This window comes from Zalophus californianus, chromosome 3 (genome assembly GCF_009762305.2).
Source record: "Zalophus californianus isolate mZalCal1 chromosome 3, mZalCal1.pri.v2, whole genome shotgun sequence".
Classification (NCBI taxonomy): Eukaryota; Metazoa; Chordata; class Mammalia; order Carnivora; family Otariidae; genus Zalophus; species Zalophus californianus.
In genome coordinates this window covers 14,968,791-14,990,546 of record NC_045597.1, presented here as the reverse complement: position 1 = coordinate 14,990,546, position 21,756 = coordinate 14,968,791, and the positions used below count along the sequence as shown (strand labels likewise).

General features: G+C 42.1%; 1 protein-coding gene across 1 annotated transcript in view; it reads left to right on the top strand.

The window, feature by feature from the left end:
- The first annotated feature begins 919 nt into the window (after positions 1-919).
- DNAJC3 (DnaJ heat shock protein family (Hsp40) member C3) overlaps positions 920-21,756 on the top strand; it is a 70,393-nt gene continuing 49,556 nt past the window's right edge. The window contains exons 1-2 of the mRNA XM_027588083.2: positions 920-1,141; positions 18,450-18,560. Coding sequence (XP_027443884.1) covers positions 1,060-1,141; positions 18,450-18,560 — 193 coding nt within the window. The 5' untranslated portion in view covers positions 920-1,059. The remainder of the gene's footprint in view (positions 1,142-18,449; positions 18,561-21,756) is intronic.

Here is a 21,756-nt window from a genome sequence, read left to right as displayed (position 1 = left end):
TGAACAAACTTAACGCTAAACTGAGTAACTTGAGTCTTATCTTGTACAAGTTTCTAGCTCTCTTGTTGAGTTTCCTCTGATGACTACCAGATGCAAGATCCGTTCTAACAGGACTCTCCTGCCGCCCCCCCAACCCCCCGTTGACGTGGGCTACACTCCCCAGAGCCCCCTGCTGTCTTAGCTGCTGTGCCTCCTGGTTTCTTCCTCGCAGAATCTTCCAGAATTGCTCTCTTTCCTGGGCACGCTGGCCAGGGGTGGGGAGGGGTGTTCCAGGCTTCCAAGCCATTCTCCCGGGCCTCAGGTCACTAAGATCCTTCTCGGCTGTCCCTGAAATGCTTCAACCTCCATCAGTTCCTCCTACTCTACTGAGCTCCGGCTTCTGACCGTTTCTCGGGCACTCTTCAGTGGAGGCTGTACTCCTTCCGAGACGCTCGGCTTGGCGGTAGCAGGCTCTGTGAAGCGTGCTGTTCACCGGTCCATTCCGAGACCTCCACTCCAGGCGCTCGGGCTTCCTGGGACGACGCTTGGCCCTTTATTCGTGGACGCGGCGGCTTCACCTGCCTCTCTAAACAGCACACGGAAAACCTCCTCCTCGCTAACCTACAGCTCCGGGAGCAACCCGAAAAGGCATCCGCGGCCTGCGCATGCGGACTCGGCGGCCACCGCACAGACGCCCCGGGGCCTCCTCCCTCCGACCGGCCACGGCCGTTTGGAGCTCCCTGACAGCTCCACGACCAGCGGACGCAGCCTCGTCCCGTGCCTCCACGTTACCCTATCAGAGATGGGGCGGGGCGGCGGCCCCCGCAGCCTATCAACGCGAACCACGACCCCGGCGAGCCCAGTAGGAGAGCGGCCGGGAAGAAGGCGATTGGGCGGCGGCTGCGCTCGGGGCGTAGCGTCGCCCGGGCCCCGCCCACCGCTGCCTTCCTTCGTTGGGCGCCAGCTGCCGCTTAGGCCTGAGCGAGAGCCGACGGCGGGCGGGCGCAGCTGCAGCCTTAGCGCCGGCGGGGCTGGTGGGCCCCGCACCTTCTCTCCCTCTCGCCGCCCGCGCCCTCGGACATGGTGGCCCCCGGCTCTGTGACCAGCCGGCTGGGCTCGGTGTTCCCCTTCCTGCTGGTCTTGGTGGACCTGCAGTACGAAGGTGAGTCCTGCCCTGCCCTGGCCGGGGGAGGTGGGCGCCCGGGCCAGGCCCCCTGGCGCCTCCCCGCCTGCATCCGGGCGCGAGTCTCGGGGCGGCTGGGCGGGAGCCGGGGAGTCCGCGCGGCCCGGCTGGGCCTGAGACCGCCCCTGGGCGGGGGCCGGCACCCGGTTCCGGGTTTGTCTGGGGAAGAGGCGGTGGGACCGGCGGGCCGCCCGGCGGGGACGGACGGGTTCCGAGTGAGGAGCGGGACCGAAGGAGGTCGAGGGGGTGCGGGGGAGCGGGGCACCCGGCAGCGACTCCTAAGAGTCGTGGGACGCGGAGACCGGAGCAGCCGTCGGGTCCCAGCCTTGCTTGGGACCCTCTGGGGACACTTGTCGGTGGTGCTAGAGGAGGCAGTAAAGGTGGCCAAAGGGGAGGCCTCTTTCGCTTTGGAGTTCCGGGGAGGGGGGGGAGTGTGTCCGACTGCGCTCAGTGGAGGGGACAGTGTTGACTGTTAAAAGTTGAGTAACCCTCGCATTAGTGTGTATCGTGGAGAAGTTGTTGGGTTGGTGCGTTAAGGATCGGGTGCTGGAATTCAAGCTCCCGGAGGGCGAGGCACGAAGTTTGTGGTTTTACTACTCCCAGCATGGTGCCCTTCAACTTACGGCTGGCTTTCCTTTTCCGAGTTCTCTGAAAAAAGGTCCCCTTAAAAGGCACGGAACGCTTAAATTAAGCTTGAGTCCTACAGATTGAATTGTTGGCTACTCTAACAGAATAGCAAAAGCAGAGGGCTGTCCCATCATAGATGTCAGCGAGAGCAGTAAGAATTAAAGCTGAAAGTGCCAGTTGAACTAATGCTTCCAGCCTGGGGACTGCAAGAAATACACGAGTGTAATGTCGTATCACATGCACTGATCTGCTTTCATTCCTATGAAAAGGGCTAGTTAGTCAAGGGGGTCACGTATTTCAATATGAGACTTAATGTTAGATTTGGAGGGACTGAGGAACCACAGTTGGGAATTGTTTATGGTAAAATCCCCTCAAAATTCTAAACTTAAAAAAAAAAAAGTAGGGCGCCTGGGTGGCTCAGATGGTTAGGCATCTGCCTTCGGCTCAGGTCATGATCCCGGGGTCCTGGGATCGAGTTCCGCATCAGGCTCCCTGCTCCTTGGGGAGCCTGCTTCTCCCTCTGCCTCTCTCTCTCTGTGTGTCTCTCATGAATAAATAAATAAAATCTTTAAAAAAAATAAAAAAGAAATAAAAAGAAATACATTCTCCACATTTTAGGTCTCATTCATGGCAGTGCTAATATTGTTCTCCTGGTGACCCCATATCAGAACATATAATCGTGACAACATTGGGACAAAGAAGTTGTCTAGGTTGCCCTAGACAATCTAGGGAATTGAACTTTGAATGCCCGGACCACTTTAATATGGGTCATGTATTCCAGTTCTCTTGCATTTTCTAATGTTAACACCCTCTCCGCCCAAGTGTCACATTTTGTCCAGTTACGACAAGTGCTTTATTTTGACCACTTAAGAGAAAGTTGCCTATGTTCTGTTTTATGCTTTTTAAGTTATGAAAGTGCACACTTTTATATGACTTGCTTTTCCTACTAGCTTTTGGACTACCTTTTTGGAATGGCTGTTCTGTAGGACTCAGTACTTCATTTCCCTCCTAGAGTATTTTCCATAAGAAAAACTTCATTAGAGAGTTTTTCTGTGTAGAAGGCATTCTCAGAGGAGTGCCAGAGTGCTGTTCTTGAGGAGCATTGCCTGTATGAAGTATCAGGGAACCTGGTACAGGTAGTAGGAAAAAAAGGAAAAAGATGTTAAATTCATTAAAGGTCTTCTGTGTGCCAGGCGTCTTTCTATAAGTGAGCTCTCATTCATGGAGGTATGTGATACTATTTCTACTTTACAGATGAGGGAACTTTAGCTATAATGTCACAGAGCTGTTAAATCCAACAACCATAAGTTAAACTCAGTTATTTGACTCTAAAGTTCATCTTGTGTATCATGTGGGCCCCAGCATTTGTAAGTGGTGGCAGCTGAGAGAAATCAGCATTTTTTTTTTTTGGTTTGTTTGCCACTGAGGGTAATGAGATGATTTCCTGTCATGTTAATACAGTGGTTCTCAAACTTGAGTGTGTATCAGAATCTTAACTGGAGGGCTTTTTAAAGCAGAGTGCTGGGTTCCCCTCTCAGCATTTCTGGTTCACTAGGTCTGGGTGGGACCTGAAATTTCACATTTCTGAAAAGTAATCACTGGTGAGAATCACTGGTCTAATAAGTCATATAGAGGAGTAAAGTTAGGTGTCTGCATATACTAGACACTAAATTTGGTGATGAGGATATAAAGGTAAGAAAGAACCTTTGACCTGAATTGACAAACTGTTAACTCCTGTTTTCCAAAGTAAGTTGTGTTTGGTTTCAGTAGCCTCAGAGTTCTCCAGGGGGATATAGGTCTGAGGTTCAGAGGGAGAGGAGATCAAGGAGAAGGGTGTGAGAATAGTGAGTGTGAAACACAGAGTTGCATGCGACAGAGAGGATCACCAGTAATTAGCTTAGTTGGCCTAGTTTTTTTCTGATTTAAAAATATTCGTCTTTGTAGCCCCCCCGCCAGGCTTTTCTGTTAATTGTGATCCAAAGAAAGAAGACTATGTAATAGTCTTATGAATTGAAAGATTATGTCTTTTAGCACTGTCTTTCAAAAAGGCCTTTGAAAGAAGTCCAAAGCACTAGGTTAGGAATAGAATTTTTGGAGCAGAAAGAAAACTTTAGTAGTATCTAGTATTCTCATGTTACAGATAACATAGCTATTTTAATTCTTTGCTAATGGTTTGTTCTGTGTGGTGCCTTGAGTAGGAACACAGCCTTTTATCTTTTTTTTCTTCCTTAACATGCTTCCTGGACCCAGTTTTTCTGTATTTCACTGAACTGACCTGACTAAACCATTTATTTGGCCATAGGTAAAGGATAGTTGGAAATCTGTAGGTATAAATGATATTGAAATTTTTATATTCATTTAACCTACTTAAAATATGCTTTGTTTCTCTAGGTTTTTCTGGCATTATTTAAATTTGTAAAGAAACATAAAGTAGGGAAAATGAATGACTTTTAAGTAATTTATACACACTGAGTATTTTAGTAGATGGTCAGATAGCTTCTAGAGTTCTTTTAATGTGATAGGGCTATAGATAGTAGTGTAAAAGTTCCAGTTCACTTGACTAGCTAGCATTTGCTGAGCAAGGCCCTGAAATGCAGTAAAATTTTTTCTGTGGGACAGGGGTTGTTGTTCTGAGATGGGATTCCCTGCAGTAATTATTAGGCTTTATTTTCTCATATGAAGTGAATTAATTGTGTTTAAGTTTAATTTATTTTGTCATGGTTTTCCTTTGATTAATGTCCAGCAGTTTATCTTTGTTTATATGGAAATATGGGAACCCAATCACCTGCTCTTTAGAACTAAGACATTTCAACTGTAGATTTATTTTTCTTTCAAGATCTTTAGAAAGCTGGTTTAAAAAAAATGTTTTGTACATCTGATAAGTTTGTGTCATTTGGGGTTCTGGAATATGGGAATCAGCGGAGGCTTACACTGTAGTGCTTTCTGGTGAGATATAGTATTGAACTCATGGTTTTGCCATTGAGTTTACAGACCACTCGAGGGTATAAGACATGCTTTGTGAAGTATGCATGTCCTCTTCCCTCTTCTCAATTTAGATTTATTGGTCCACCTTATAGTCACTCCACTGCAAACATCTTTTAGTTTCCTTGCCCCTGTATTTTGTTTTACTCATGTGGCAAAATTTGACACCTGTGAAACCCAACTTGGCCAACTTGTTTGTTGTACCTCAGAGTTGAACATGGCTGGAGAAAAATGGAAATAACCTTGCTGACTGGTCTCACTGTAAGCATATAATCTCAATTTCAAATGCACACTCAATATTGCCAGCATTCCTACAATTCCCTAATATGTCCATTCCTGAAAAGCAGCATTTCAGACCTTTTCTTTTCCTTAAATCTCCAATGTAACCCCCCCTTTCCTCCCTCTGTACCTACCTCATTCTTTTAGACCTTGTCTTTATTTGAGAAACTGAAAGCCACCACAGGGCAGTTTCCTTTTCTTTCTTCCACTAAAGTCACCAGCCTACCTATATTTATACCCAGTCTGCTACTTTTCTTATATTAAAATGGATAAAGCATCTCTATTCCTGGCAAAATCCAATTCCTATACTTATGCCCCGGATTCCATTTCCTCTCATCTTCTGAAAGTACTGCTCCTAGAGTTAGTGTGTCTCTCCTGGGTCATCACTTTGTTTCTCTCTGTGGGATCTTTAACATCAGCACTCCAACGTGTTGTAGTGTTTCCATCCTAAACTGTTCTTTGATGTCATGTGTCCCTTCAGCTACTGAACTGTGTCTTTGCTTCTGTAGACAGTAGGACTTTGAAGAGCTGCTGATAGTCTCTATTTCCTCATCTTCTGTTCTCTCTTCAACACGTTCCCGCAGGATAACTGCAGAGCCTTACTGTCTGACTCCTGCTTACTTACACCGCTTATCGTAATCTTCCCCTCATCATTAGGCTTTCACCACACCAACTTCTTTAATTTATTTTATATATATATATATATATTTTTTTTTTTTAGAGAGGGAGAGAGCAGGGATGGTGTGGGTGGGTTGGGGAGGGGCCTAGAGAGAGAGGGAGAGAGAGAATCTCAAGCAGGCTCCATGCCCAGCACGGAACCTTTTGCAGGGCTCAGTCTCACGACCCCAAGATCATGACAAGAGCCGAAATCAAGGGTCGGATGCTTAGCCGGCTGAGCCATCTGGGCGCCCCCACACCAGCTTCTTTTACTTTCAAGTGCCAACCTCATTTCTGACTGATTCTTGCTGTCCCCACCATCTGGAAAGCCTCACTTGAGGTCTTCAAATGAACGTTCATATTTCAGAGAGGCCTATCCTGACACACTGTAAAAAGGACTCTCTTCTTCAGTTAATAGTTTCTGTTTACCTTTTTGAATTTACTTCTTAAAACTTCACATTGTCTGAATTACCACATTTACTTTTCTTTCCTGCCTGTTCTCTCTAGAATATAAGCTTTGTGGAAAGGGCTCTTGTCTCTACCTGAAACACATTGACATGAAGTAGATGTGCAATAAATATTTTTTAAATGGATGAGTGAAGTTGACTATTTAAGCTCGTTTTTTTTTTTTTTTTTGCATGGATTCTTCTAAACTTATTTTCTAAGTTGAAACTCAAGGGATACTGTCAAAACGTTTGTGTTCACAGTTAACTGAAGCAAAGACAAGTAATGTCCATTGAAATTGAGCAAACCTGGTTACAACAGATTTTATTTTCCTAGTTCACTTAGGAAGATTTTAGTGCATTTAGTTCAGATGTACCGCACAACTACTCAGTCTTTTCTTCCTTTCAATTTGGCTCAACCACTTTTTGGGTCATAGTGACTGGAAAGAGATGCTTAGGGTTTCCGCCTCAGTGTATTTTTATTGAAACTGTTATGTCATCAGTCCTTAGTTGTACTTAGTTGCACTTATTGCTCTTTCTGTGGCCAATTTCCACTTTTTCTGTGTTTTTGCCATGAGACTTCTTTTAGACTCTACCCCATCTTGCTTGAATCTTGGATTCAGATCAGATCTATTTCAAACAGTATTTTGTCTTTTTTGCCTCATGTGCCTTTGTAGGATGACCTTTGTGTTTTCCTCATCCATCACATACTTTTTTTTTAAAGATTTTATTTTTAGTAATCTCTGCACCTAACATGGGGCTCGAACCCACAACCCCAGGATCAGGAGTCACACATTCTATTGACTGAGCCAGCCAGGAGCCCCTCTTGTCCTTCTCATTCTGAGTGCTCCAATCTGAATAACCACACTGGGCTTGCTACCTGCTATGTCACTTGGCCTTAGCTCGAACCTTAGTAATTTGACCACTAGTTCTTGCCTTTTTCATTCTTGTTCTTGAACTCTTGATTGTGACTCTCACCACGTCATATTCTTAACCCCTCATCTTTACATTTTTTTTTTTTTTTAAGATTTTATTTATTTATATGCCAGAGAGAGAGAGAGCACAGGCAGGGGGAGCAGCAGAGGCAGAGGGAGAAGGAGGCTCCCCACTGAGCAAAGAGCCCAGTGCGGACTCAATCCCAGGATTCTGGGATCATGACCCAAGCCGAAGGCAGACACTTAACCAACTGAGCCACCCAGGTGTCCCTCGACTTTACATTTCTTAAAATTCTTTATTTCTTGCCAAAATATGATGATTCTAACACTAACTTCCTAAAAAGACTTAGCTACTCTACCTTTTTCCTTACACTTTCTGTATATTTTGCTGACCTATGGTTATGCTCATCTAAGGAGAAACTTACTGTTTAATGCCGATTAGGCATGATGTTTGGTTGCTTTATCTCTTAGAAAGTAGGAGACTGCTCTTGTCCCTGTCTCCTAGTATGTGGCAAAGGAATAGAAAAGTACCCATGGCTCAAAATAGGGTTGAGATACTACAGAAACAGCCACAACTTACAAATAATTTTTTCTTTTTACGTATTAATGTCTTTATGAATGTTTGGTAGTATCAGTTTGATTTGATGATTGTTATTATGTACCTTGGATTCTCTTCTTTTTTTTTTTTTAAACTTTTACACTAAGTATTTTATTGTATGCCTCTGTCAGTGTATATAAAATAATTACCCTTGTGAAATAGAAATTTATGAAAATTTAGAGAAGTAGATTTAAGGACTGATAAAGGTAGAAGTTTCATGTGGCACCTGTTTAGGGATAAGTTTTTGTACAGGCTTCAAATTTAGTTCTCCTTTGAATATTCACCGGTTCATGAAAAGTGGTTTAGAAAACCATCCAAAGATTCATTTTACTACAAAAAAGAACAGACTTTCTGGGGTCTGAAGGGATTCCTACTTTAAGTTACTCCAGTCAGCAGGGGGTTGTGTTGAATAATCTGCAGACAGAATTGTTTCAAATCTGCAGCTGCCTGGGAAACCTTCAGGTGGTTGAGCCCATGCTGGAGGAACTAAACCAGACATCAATTCTATTGATTGGATGACTTGTGATACTTTTAAGTCAGAAGGAAGATAGGTACACTCACTCAGTGAATATTGAGTGTCCAGTTGTGCAAGGTATTGAACTGGGTGATATAAAGAAGAAAAGATGGTTTCTTCTCTCAAACTCACTTTTTATCTGGATTAGGGTATCAGGGGTTATGAGAGGCTGGCAAACTGTGAAGGTCAATATATTGAGATGGTGGTATTGCAAAGTGAAGTCATGTACTTTTGAGTGTGGTGATGTCATAGGAGCATAGAAGGGGCTTTCGCCACCCTCTCACTGCAGTAGTTAGAGGGGGTCTCACAGAGGAGCCAGCATTTGAGGGCGGAGTCCTGTTGGAGGAGGAGCAATTTCCCAGGGGGCAAGTGGGAAAGGTCTTTTCGTGGAACAGCAAATGCAAACTGATGTGGCATGAGAATATAGTCTGTTCAAGGAAGTACAACCAGTTCATTATGGCCTAGGGGTGTAAAGTAAGAGGTGGAGGAGTGAGGGATGGTGAGGCTGGACCCACATCATGGGATCCGATCATGAAGGGTCTTGTCTGCCTTTAGATCTGAAGGGGTTTAGACTGAATCTAGCCAGTGATGTGAAAATACTGCATAATTTTTATTAGGAGTGCATTTTGGAAGGATTGCTCTGGCAGCAGCATGGGGGCTGGATTTGGTGGAAGGTCGGGGGAAGATCCCAGTTAGGAGGCACACCATCTTTTGCAGGGAGAAAGGAGCCTACACAACAACACTTACACTGCGGCAGAACCTGTTATGGAAATGTGACCGAGATGCACTGAAGGAATAATAATTCTGGATGATTGGGGTAGGCCATGGAAGATTTTCTTAGAGGAAGTTGTATTTACTTACACAATATAAATGGAAATTATATTGGATAAAATTATAACATAATAAAGATCCGAGTTTTATTCAGAAGGGAGAGAAATCTGGAAACCTCTTTTAATCCTAGAAGGTGAGAGAAATTTAGTTTGAAGAGTAATTTAACTTTTGGGGTGACAGAATGACCTAACGTTTTTGGAGGGCATACCAAATTTTATTTGAAGGACTAGTACAAATGAAATAACTTTAAGTGGATGTTTTGGTACAATTTAGAGAAAAGGTAAAGGTCACCCCTGCATGCATGCCTGGCCTTGGTGACCAAGGAAGTCAGCCCCATGGCTATCAGAAGCCAGCCTAAGGCTTAGCTCTTATTGTCCTGTCTCCCAGGATACACTTACCAAAGCGATACTCTGCCATACCAGATTCCAGGGTCCCCATTCTTTGATGGATTTCACCTGCTCATTCAAGTAATGAATGTCAATGAAGTCACATTAATAGGGGTCATTTTTGTCAGTGACCAGTTGGTGCAGTTCCAGTAGTGACAGATTTATGCTTTTTTTCATGCGTAACATTTGCACACTCCATTGCATTTAGACAGCTCTCCCAGTTAACTATGGTTTGGTTTCTTGATATCCTGAAGAATTTGGGATTTGGCCACCTTGTTGAGCATGTTCCCTCTATTGAGGTTGGTGAAGAAAATATTTGGCAAAGTTCTTCAAAGTCACACCATTGGGGTCAGAGCAGTAAGACATGGGCAGGTAGACATAGGAGGCATAGAGCTCCAGGTTGATCTGGCAGTTGATGGTGTCTCTGATTCCTGGTTATAGTTTTGGCACATCTGTAAGAGGAATGCATAATTGTGATGGGTGGCCAAGAAGGGGTCCTCTGAGGGCACTTTGAGGAGGTGGTAGAGAGCCGGTGGGTTGAGCTCTGGTTCCTTCCAAGCACTGTGAAAGCAGGAAACCACAATGACTCTCAGTGAGGAATGTCTATCTTGAAATAGCTTGATATAACAGTTCAAAGAACATTGCAAATGCATTCTTGCCTCCCACTAAACTTAGGTTCAGATCAACCTTGGAGGTTGCAAACCATTCTGCTGAAATGTTATATTAAATGATGGGTTGCATGAGTGAAGCATCCAGGGCTTAGTAACCGTGGAGCACCTAGCCTGGATTATAGGGGAAAGGATCATGGGCTGTGCTGAAAAGAAAGCTGGACTTTGGAATTGAATTGTTTTGACAGTTACTGTGAGTCTTCCAGCAGGATGAGTTGGAGCCTAGTTTCCTGAGTTATAAGAGTATGAAAGATGTTCACTTTCTATGGTCATTGTGAAAATTAAGTGAAATTATGACACCGAAAGTATCTAGCGCATAATAGGTTCTTAATTCTTTCTGTGTTACATCTTTCGTGTTAAACGTTTTCATAGTTGGATAAGGAAAGCATTTTGACTAATAGTTTATCTCATACCCAAATTTCTTCCTTCCTCAAGTAATGGAATCCTCTATTCAGTGCGTTGATCTGATCTTTCCTTTGAGAAAATGTGATAGGGAAATGTTTGAAAGCTTATGCTATTTTGACTACCCCCTTCCTACCCCCTGCGTTTTGAGAATACACAGAGTCCCGTCAACGTGCCCCTATAATTACTTGTACCCCCTGTAATAGGCTGAATTGTTCCAGAGTTCATATACAGAGCTTTCATCATTCTTATTTGATTCTCAGTCATTTGCTCGTGTAATTTACCTTGGTTTCTATATACCTGTTTCTCAACATGAGTGATGCACAGATTTTTGTTTTTACACTAGGAACTATAAATGTTTATGGATGGATAGTTCATATTAGAAATTATATTTAAAAAATGAAAATGAGCTATCTTTAACTTTTTTTTTTTTAAGATTTTATTTATTTATTTGACAGAGAGAGACACAGCGAGAGAGGGAACACAGGCAGGCAGGGGGAGCGGGAGAGGGAGGAGCAGGGAGCCCGATACGGGGCTCTATCCCAGGACCCCGGGATCATGACCTGAGCCGAAAGCAGACGCTTAACGACTGAGCCACCTAGGTACCCCTTTAACTGTTTTAATATCCCCGCCCCTAGTCCCTTAAAGAGATTGAATATAAAACTTTATTATGGAAAATTTGACACATTTACAAAAGGAGGGAATGGTATATGAACCCCCAGGTACCCATCTCCTAGCTTTAACAATTACCAACTCATGACTGATCTTATTTTATCTATACCCATGGATTATTTTGAAACCTATCATACATGCCATCATTTCATTCATAAATATTTTAGAATCTATAAAGGCTAAGTACTGTTTTAAGTGTTAGGATCTATCTCACCTATATTCTCGGCAGTATCTGATTACAGTGCTGTCCCTTTGAACTATAGTTTAACAAAAACATTTGAGGTTGGGTTTTGTTGTTTTGGGGGAATCAAACCATTTTATTGAGATGCTTTGGGGAAAGGTCAAAGGGTAGGAGGACAGTGACATCTGGACCGGAATCTCCCCAGCTTCACAGTCGCTGAAAGGAGGATAGGTTATTTTGCTTTTCTTTCTTGAGTTAATTACCTGCTTAATTGTAAAATATGTCTGTAGTGTTTACAAATATTCTTTTAAGAGTTTTCAGTTGCAAGTGATTATTCAGTCAGGATCATCTTTAACAAACATGTTCCTCAGTTCACACTATTAAATTTTTACTGTATTAGTAGTACATTAATACATTTTTACTGGAAAAAAATATAGAATTACATGTTATATATATATTTTATTTTTTAAATTTATTTATTTGACAGAGAGATAGAGAGCACAAGTAGGCAGAGCAGCAGGCGGAGGGAAAGGGAGAAGCAGGCTCTCTGCTGAGCAGGGAGCCGGATGCGGGGCTTGATCCCAGGACCCTGGGATCATGACCTGAGCCGAAGCCAGCCGCTTAACCGACTGAGCCACCCAGGCACCCGTATATATATATTTTAAAGCATAAAATCAGAGTACATGTACTGTTAGGCAACTTGCTATCCTTAGTTCACACTCCCACACTTCTTTCCATCCTGGCTTGCTTTGAATCTCTTCCACCCTGTGGCCACACAGCCCTGGATGGGATCTTTTTAAAATGTAAATCACATAATGAGTTTCTTGATAAAACCCATTCTAATGACGTCTCTTTTTACTTAGAATAAACTGTAAATTTCTTACCAGGGCCTGAAAGGCCCAGTGTGATCTACCTTGCCTATACTCTCTGTCCTTCCTGATATGCTTGAGCCTCCTTTTGGTTCCTTGAAGGTGTGTTCCCCCATCATAACACTAAGCCCTTTGCACTTGCTCTGTGCTCCTTGCCTGGTCATATTTTGGCTTGCTGGAGGCATTTGTCATTCAGGATCCTCCCCCCACCCCCCAGCTCCATTGCCTTTTAACTCAAACATTATCTTCTCAGGGGAGACTTATTTGACCCCTTTGTCTATATTAAGTCTTCCTCCTTTCCTCTGGCAGCTTGTCAGGGCATTTAGAAATGGGTTTATCTGTCTTTTTATCCACTGCAAGAGCAGTAAGTGCAAAAATACTTGGTCTGGTTTTTATGAATGCTGCATCTTTTGAAGTTGTAAGAATGTCAATTATATTCATTTTTAGAAATTTTTTTCCTGTTTGTCCCACTTATTTTTTCCCCTTAAATCTCTTATTTGGTGTTAGTTTCTTAAAGATTGATTTTATCATCTTTGTAAATTTCAGAATTGCTCATTGCCAATCTGTGAATACTGATTGTGGGAGAAGACTCATTGCCTGGCTGGAGGCCGGGAAATCCAAGGGTTCCTTCCTTTTCCTTGTGTCAGAGTTTGGAGCACTCAAAGAACCGCATCCACCTCCATGGCACCCTTCCCTCCGGAAGGTGTTTGGATGTGATTTTGCCCACTAACCCTATCCTCTCCTTTCCGTGTGTTTTTTTTTTGTCCCCTAAAATGTCTGTTTTTCTGATGACCATCCACTTTTAGAAGTCCCCGCCACCCCCTGGAAAGGTTATGCATGTATTCTTTAAATAACTTCTGTCATTTCTGGAATTTGAGCACGTTGGGAGATAGGCTCGTGTTCTCAGTTGGCTGTCCTGATCTAGTCCCTGTGGTCCACTTCAGAACATTTTTTTTTTAATGTATGAGATTTTTATCTGCTGGTTTTCTCTTTATTGAAGGGATTTAAATTTTTTAAAAAACTTGGTTTGGGAAAATCTTAAAAAGTAGGGAGAATAATATTGTGTACCCTGGTGTACTTTGCCCAGCTTCAAAAATTATCAGCGTATGGCCGATCTTGTTTCACCTGTACTTTCATTTTCCTTTCAAGATTACTTTGAAGTCAGTCCCATTCTTCGTATTATGTATTCTATAAAGACTTCAGTATGTTGCAGAGATGCCAGTGTAATGCTCAGAAGCAGCCTGTCTTCCTGCAGTCACTGCTGGAAACCCTGCTGCCTAGAGCATTCTCACAAATGGCTGAAGCCTGGCGGAATTTCCTCATTGCCTCTTCGGAAAAGACCACCCTATTCATCTCTGTTATGGCCACAGTTTGACACATAGTGTATATTCAGTATCATTTGTTGAATGAAATATAGTCGTTTCTGTAATCTTCATTATGAAAAGCAGGTTATATTTTTGGATATGGTATGGAATTAGGTGGAACTACAGGTGACCTGTCAGAGTAGAACTGGTTTCTGAATCTTTATTGCATAGTGAATTTTCAGAGCAAGAGTCTATATTCTCATTTTAAAAGGGAGAGCAAATGCTTTCCTAGCCCATTGAAAACTCCAACTAATTTCTCTAAGTGTTACCCATACAGTCTTAAATGGTTTAGACATCTTTATGTTGTTGCCCCAGACAAACAGGGCTCTTCAGGACCCTAAGTTTTTGAGGCCATCAAGTTAAGGTTCCCTCCTTGCCTCCCTCCCCTTCTTCCCTTTCTTCCTTGCCTGGAGGGGTCCATCAGGGACCCAGGGAAATAAGATACCGTACAGGAACTAGGAACACTGAAAGCTGAAAAAGCTACTTTGTTCAGTAGGGCAAATAGCAAGATAAAGTGAATTTCTTTCCGCTCTTTGCTGTAGCAGAGGAAAAGAGTTCAGTTGCTTTTGCTGATTAAATGGCAGGCACACATAGTTGCTCTCACATAGTTGCCGTGGGCATCCTGGACTCTTGTTCTTTCTTCACTTGGCTTCCACATCCAGTCGCTGTAAGCCATGTGTAGTCTTCTTTCTCTCTTTTTCTCTGAGCAGTCTGTTCTTCTCTATTTCCATGGCTACTCCACAGTCAGATCACCATCACGTCACCTGGATTATTGTAACATACCTTATGGTTTCCCTCTCCCTCCGGCTATTTATGAGACTTACCTAGCACCTGAAGCGACCCACTCCAGAATAATGAAATCATGACGGAGAGGACAGCTACCCGAAATGTAGGACTTTAATTTCTCTGAAAGCCTCCTTAATTCTCTTACTTATGGGCATTTAAATGCAATGTTCTTTGTGTTTGGAATGTTGGTTTTTTTCCCTGTTAAGACCTTTTGGTCTTATTGGTGGTATTCCCATTTTTCCTTCAGGTTTCAGGTAAGACCTCAGGAAACCCCCCCTCAGTGTTGTCCAATAGAACTTTCTATGATGATAGGAAATGTTCTGTATTGTTTGCAGTGTTTCCTGTACTATCACTAGCTTTCCAGCACTTAAGCTGTGACTAGTGTGACTGAGAAATTGCATTTTAAATTTCTTTTAACTATAGGTGTTAGGTGCCCTAACTTGTGTCCTTACAGAATCCAGTGTGTGTTCCCCTAACGCTATATATTTTCCTAAATTTTTATTATTAAACATTTCACAAAGTTGAAAGAATTTTTTAGTGTACATTCCTGTATCTGTCACCTAGATTCTACCATTAATACAAGTACCATACTTGGTTTTAACACATATCCATCTGGGCCTTTCTCTATCCATCCATTAATTCTTTTTTAAAAATACATTTCAAAATAATACCAGTACTCATTCCCCTAAATACTTTTTTTTTTTTAAGATTTTATTTTTTTATTTGACAGAGACAACGAGAGAGGAAACACAAGCAGGGGGAGTGGGGGAGGGAGAAGCGGACTCCCCGCTGAGCAGGGAGCCTGATGCAGACCTCCATCCCAGGACCTTGGGATCATAACCTGAGCCAATGGCAGATGCTTAACGACTGAGCCACCCAGGCACTCCTCCCCTAAATACTTTAACATGCATATCATCAACAGCTTTTTTGGATGTAAAGTTTATGTGTAATTGTCCATATTTTAAGTATCTATTTGCTAAGTTTTGATAATTGCACATCCCAGTGTACCCCATACCTCTATCAAAATTAGAACATTATCATCACCCCAGGAGGTTCTCTCTTGCCCCTTCCCAGTGTGTCCTTTCTCTCACTTTCCCAAGAGATGACTGTTCCAAAGATTTTTTTTTTTTTTCTGCAGTGTCCATTTAACACCCTGAATAGCTTAACATCATGCTCACTGTAAAAGAGAAATGCTTGGCTTCTTAGTTTCCATATGCACCCTTCTATACACATTTAATTAAATTTTGTGTTTGATTTTCAGCTAGATCAGCTCTGTGGCTACCCAAAATAGATTGTTTTAGGGCTGCCGTGGAAGCTCATGGAGACTTTGAGCTGAGGGTTCAAGCTAGCAGGTTCTTTCTCTCTGTTAAGTGCTCTAGTACACTTGAAAGACCCCACCCCCCCTGCTCCTGCACCACAGTCCTTACCTTCCTCACTATTGTCATTGGGGTCAAGTGCAGCAGCCTTGGTTTTCCAGTTAACATGTGATTACTGTGCACCACAAATGGTATCGTGATTAATTCTGATTCTAATACCTGCTATGGATTACTGACATCTTATTTCTCATTGACAGTGAGCTCAGCACTGCACTCAAGAGGCTCAAGGGCATGACCAAACCAGTTCTCAAAACCTATCTTTGGGGCGTCTGGGTGGCTCAGTCGGTTAAGCGACTGCCTTCGGCTTAGGTCATGGTCCCAGGGTCCTGGGATCGAGTCCTGCATCGGGCTCGCTGCTCGGCGGGGAGCCTGCTTCTCCCTCTCCCTCTGCCTGCCACTCCCCCTGCTTGTGCTCTCTATCTCTCCGACAAATAAATAAATAAAATCTTTAAAAAAAAAACAACAACCCTATCTTTGTGGGTCTGTCTGCTAGGACCACTCCCCAGTGCAACAGTACATAAGTCTGGGTCCATTCAGGAGACCAAGACCACAGAGTACTTTAAAAGAGGGAAGTTTAATATAAAGAATTGTTAAGTTATGATAGGAGAATAACTATCAAGATGTAAACAAAGCTCTACAGGATATTCCCCAAAGAAGGGCCAACTGAGAGAGGATCCCCCTACTCAAGTCTGGGGTTTAGATTTTATTGGAAAAGTTACAGGTGCAACCTAAAGTTGCTGATAGAAAAATTTGCTGAGTTGCTGGGACTAGAGCTGGTCCACTGTAGCTGAGCAAGCAGGAAATAACCTTCTCAGGTATAGGTGAGCCTAGGTTGGTTGGCCTGTGAGTATGGGAAGTTGGGGTGCTGTTGTGGGCATGCAGCCTGGAGTGTATGATGTCCTCATTGGGAGATAGTGCCCAGTCAAGCCAGCCAGGTTGCTGAGGGACTGGACCTGTGGGCACATGGCTAGGATAGGGCACCACTGGATATCCTCCCATTTGCACCATGCAGCAGGAGCCAGAAAAAAATAAAGACAGCAACAAGATCCAGAAAGCGTCCTTCCTGCAATGCCCCTTTGGTACATTTTACTGTGACAGAGTGTAATATTGTGCTCAGTATAAAGAAGAAATGCTTAAAAACCAGTCCATTTTTAAAGCCAGGTACTGATGGATGAATTGAGAGCAGAGAAAGTAGCACACTGATAATTGTCATAGACAGATCATGTTATTCTACTCAGAATTCCTCAGTAGCTCCCCATTTTACCCAGAGTGAAACCAAAGCCATACAGTCAGGCCCTCATCTTACAGTACTGTCTTCCTGTTGCTCTGGGGTAGCCATCCTGCTCTCCCTGCTGTTTCTGGACATAACCTGCCATGCTCCTGACGTAGGGCCCTTGCACTAGCTGCTCCTTCTTGGGAAGCTCTTTTTCTACGTATCTGCATGGTGAGTTCCTTACTTTCCTTCAAGTAAGTCTTTGCTCAGATGTCAGTTTCTCAGTGAGGCCCACCCTTGACCACCTTGTTTAATACTGAAAGCCCCAGCACTCCTGATGTCCTCACATGGCTTGACTTTTTCCGTGATACTTTTTACCTACCATGCTTTGTAATTTATGTATTTCTAAAGCCTGTCTCCTCCCTCCATAATGTCCAGTGCTATGAGTGGCAGAGGTTTTTGTTTGTTTTGCTCACTTATCCCAAATACCTAGAATAGTGCCCAGTGCATTGTAAATGCTCAATAAATACATGAATATTAGAGTGGACTCGATATACTCATTAAAATGGAATTCTAAGGGAGCCTGGGTGGCTCATTTGGTTAAGCGTCTGTCTTCAGTTCTGGTCGTGATCCTGGGGTGCTGGGATCGAGCCCCCACGTCTGGCTCTCTGCTCAGTGGGGAGCCTGATTCTCCCTCTCCCTCTGCCTGCCACTCCCCCTACTTGTGCTCTCTTTCTGTCAAATAAATACTTTTTTTTAAAAAAGATTTTATTTATTTATTTGACAGAGAGAGACACAGCGAGAGAGGGAACACAAGCAGGGGAAGTGGGAGAGGGAGAAGCAGGCTGCCTGCAGAGCAGGGAGCCTGATGCGGGGCTCGATCCCAGGACTCTGGGATCATGACCTGAGCCGAAGGCAGACGCTCAACCGACTGAGCCACCCAGGCGCCCCAATAAATAAAATCTTTTTTAAAAAATGAAATTCTAGTTTAACAAAGCAATTATGATTTTGTTGTTTGACACATTTTAACTACTCTGTGTTATGCAGTTTCCCTTATATTTTGGAGACTGGTTACATTCTTCTGATTGACCAGGGTGATAAGGCGTATATTTTGGGGTCACTTGTACTTCGTAAAACGAAGCACTGTGCTTTTTTGTTACCTTTTCTATGTCACTCTTTAGCTTCTGTGACTCTTCTTATCTGAGCAGATTCCTGAAGCAGATAACTATACATATATATTTTAAAGATTTTATTTGTTTATTTGAGAGATGGGGAGAGAGTGCGGATGATTGGGGGGTGGGGCAGAGGGAGAGGAAGAAGCAGATTCCCTGCTGAGCAGGGAGCCCAACACAGGGTGATCCCAGGACCCTAGGATCACTGACCTGAGCTGAAGGCAGATGCTTAACCAACTAAGCCACTCAGGTGCCCCATATTTTTAGCATTTTATTCTTCTGAATTAAATCTTGGTCATGGAAAGTTAACTTATTTTTGTTGTTGTTTTTAGGTGCTGAATGTGGAGTAAATGCAGATGTTGAGAAACATCTTGAATTGGGCAAGAAATTACTTGCAGCTGGACAGCTAGCTGATGCTTTATCTCAGTTTCATGCTGCAGTAGGTTTGTATCTTGGAACCAAAACCCTCAGGGGCCATTCTAGTGAATTATAATTAACAGCTCCTTCTTTGGATAGCATTTAAAATAAACATTATTTGATGTTTAAAGAAAACATTTAAAAATATTTGCAGGATTCTGGGTGAAATAGATTAATAAAATAAATGCACAGCACTTAAATGCATATGTATCTAACACGAGAGAATTATCCAGGTAACTTAAGACTTTTTACTGTAAGTACCAAGAATAATTCAAGGTAATTTTGACAGAAAGCTTTTCTCACTGTATTATATAGTTTTTTGCCCCCCTAGAAGATTTCACTGAAGACGGTTTAATTTTCTTGATGACTTGAGAACGTTGGTATAGTTATTTTACTTTGAGGCCTTTGGGGGATCCTGTTGTCCATTGCCTCTTCCGTGTTGGCCAAACTTCCTCCATCCCTTAGGCTGTTCTGTTGCTCACTTGTATTTGTCTGTAGTGTCAGCTGTCTTTGCACCTTTCAGTCTGTTGGGATCGAGAGAAACGAGATGGCCACAATGAATAGGTTCTAAGTGAGGGCTTACAGGATTTTCTTATGAGTCACTGCATACACTTTTGTGCTAGGACTTTTTGACATTGACTTTCTGAATCCTTTTTTAAATTTATACATTCTCACCTTTATTTGGGATGGTTAAGAGTGACAAGTTAACTGCGGGGTAATGAGGTGGGGTTTTTTTGTTTTTTGTATATTTTTACTAAGGTACAGTTCTGCTCACCAGAAAAATTATCATCCTACTCTTACAATTTACTTTGTAAACAGAACATGATTTGATTTTGGTTTGGCAATATTTTTCTTCATGCTGTTTTGAAAACTCAGATTTTTATTACTGATGTTATTAACTCTCTGGAATAATAGGAAACCTAAATTTTAATCTTGGCTATGCCACTTGATAATCCTATGATTATTGGTCAAGTTATGTAAGTAAATTTTGGCTTAAACAAGTTACCTGCATATTCCTAGCAGTTTTCACTGTGCTACCCAAAAAAGGATTTCTTTGTGAAGGTTAGGTTGAGAATAATGTATATAAAGATTTTTTTGAAGACAGGGTACAATCACACATGTAAGGTATGTAGAAATAAAATTTTTATGTCTCTGAAAATTAAGACTTTTAAAAAACAGACTTGATGTGTTAATAGGATTTTCTTAATTATGTGAAGTTTCTATTAGGAAATTTTTTCATTTTGGCAATTAGCTCACCTTGGGAAGTGGTGGGTAATTGGCACAACAATTCACACAAGTTACTTTTCAATAGAGACCATATACCATGTGACCATGTCATTACTGAGGCCATACTTTTCTGGTGATTTGAACTGCCTTCAGTGCTGCAGCATAGTAATGAAAAAAGATTTCCATTATTGTCTTAGATGAAGCAAGTCTTAAAAAAAATATTGATTCTTCCCTAGTAGTGCAAGAATATTTGCAGAAACTTATACCTCCTACCTACTTTATACTTTATTATTTGCTTTCTTTACTATCACATTTAGCCGAAACATTAGGGCCATGTAATATTGTTACAGTAGTTTAAAATGACTACCTGTTGTTCTTTAGCTTCAGTGCCATACAAGAATTCTTGAGATGTCTCTTTCCCAAAATACCCAATAAAATATTGTTGTAGTCACCAAAAGATAAATTAGTAAAGCTAGAATATGGTAATTGATTTATGGAATTCATTGAAGGTAGAAAGCGAAGCACTACTGTGTATTCAGAGCTCAGAGCAGTGTCCTTCTGTCTGTCATGATTTGGCGGGTTGCAGCCATTCTCAGATGGTGCCCATGTCATAATTTCTGAGGAGGACCTTTGTAGTTTGGGACATTCATCATTTTAGTTTGTGTAAAACACTGATCATAACTAACTTTAGAAAATAAAGTTTAAATTGTATATGATGACACTATGTGAGAGATAGTGATGGGGGTGGTGTCATGGTCCATTGAATCTCTTATGAGACGTGTATGTGTGTTTATCAGAAAAGAGCTTTAGAGCCTCCATTTCAGTGGTCTCCTTTACCAAACATCAGATTTTATAATGACCCCTCTGGCTGCTTCGGGCAGCGCAGTGAGTTAGTGAGTGCCTCTCCCCAGCAGTGAGCGCATCCTGGCTCCTGCCTGGTAGACCCTGCCAAGGGTGCGCTCACTGCTGCAGGTCGAGGAGCTCTGCTGCAGTGGGGAAATGGCATTCGTGTCTTCACACGTTGCTTTACTTTACACTGACTGTATAAAGAGATCATTAAATGTTTACTCATTTATTATACTTCCCAACTGCTCAGTTTTGTGATGTACTTTATTTCTTTAACTTCTGTGATTAGAAATTGACGGTAGGGTTTGTAATAGAATTTGGCTAGCAGCCTTGTGAGTTATCGACGGATTGTTTTTTATTATAATGCTATAGTTGACATTATTTATGGTTGTGGCACCCTTCCATTTTCATTTTTGAAAAATTACTAGGTGCATTTTGAAAATTGGGCTTGGTATGTTTTATGATTACATTTTTAACACAGTAAAAGGTTTATGTATTAAAACTCAGTAGCAACACAAATGGTTTCTACAGTATGGTACAGATCTATCAGTGATTTGATTTGAAGTTTTTTTGTATCTGGCAAGTGAATATTTTTTGGCAGGAGTTTTAAAATTTGGAAGTGATGGAAACATTCTTGATCTCTTGGAAACTGTGATTTAAGGAAGAATGTTGATTACCACTTTCTAATTAGTCTTCTGAAACAGTTGCACTTACCTCCGTGTTTTGAAGCAGACACAAGTTTTGTTTAGAGATTTATCATTAGAGGGACTGCAGTGCAGTGTGAAAAATGCCCTTTTATTCCTGCAGCATGATCTTACGGAGACAATGAATTCTAGGATCTGAAATCCCTTTTTTGACAGACTTAAAAGAATGTCTTAGCTATCTGTATCTGGCAGGAATGAATGTCTAATGCGGTGGATTAAGTGGTGGACATTTCTGAAATGATAGGTTTCCCCATTTGCTTGGGAAGGAAATCAGCATCCCATTTATAATTTGCTAAATCAAAAAACAAAATCCATGTCTACGTTTATTTGTCACTTAAACATATCATGATGCTTTCTCATCACATTTGTACCTCATTTGTGAAATGGGGATGGGCATTACTAGTCACATCTAGACAGAAGGGAACAAAGAGTACTTAGTAACTTT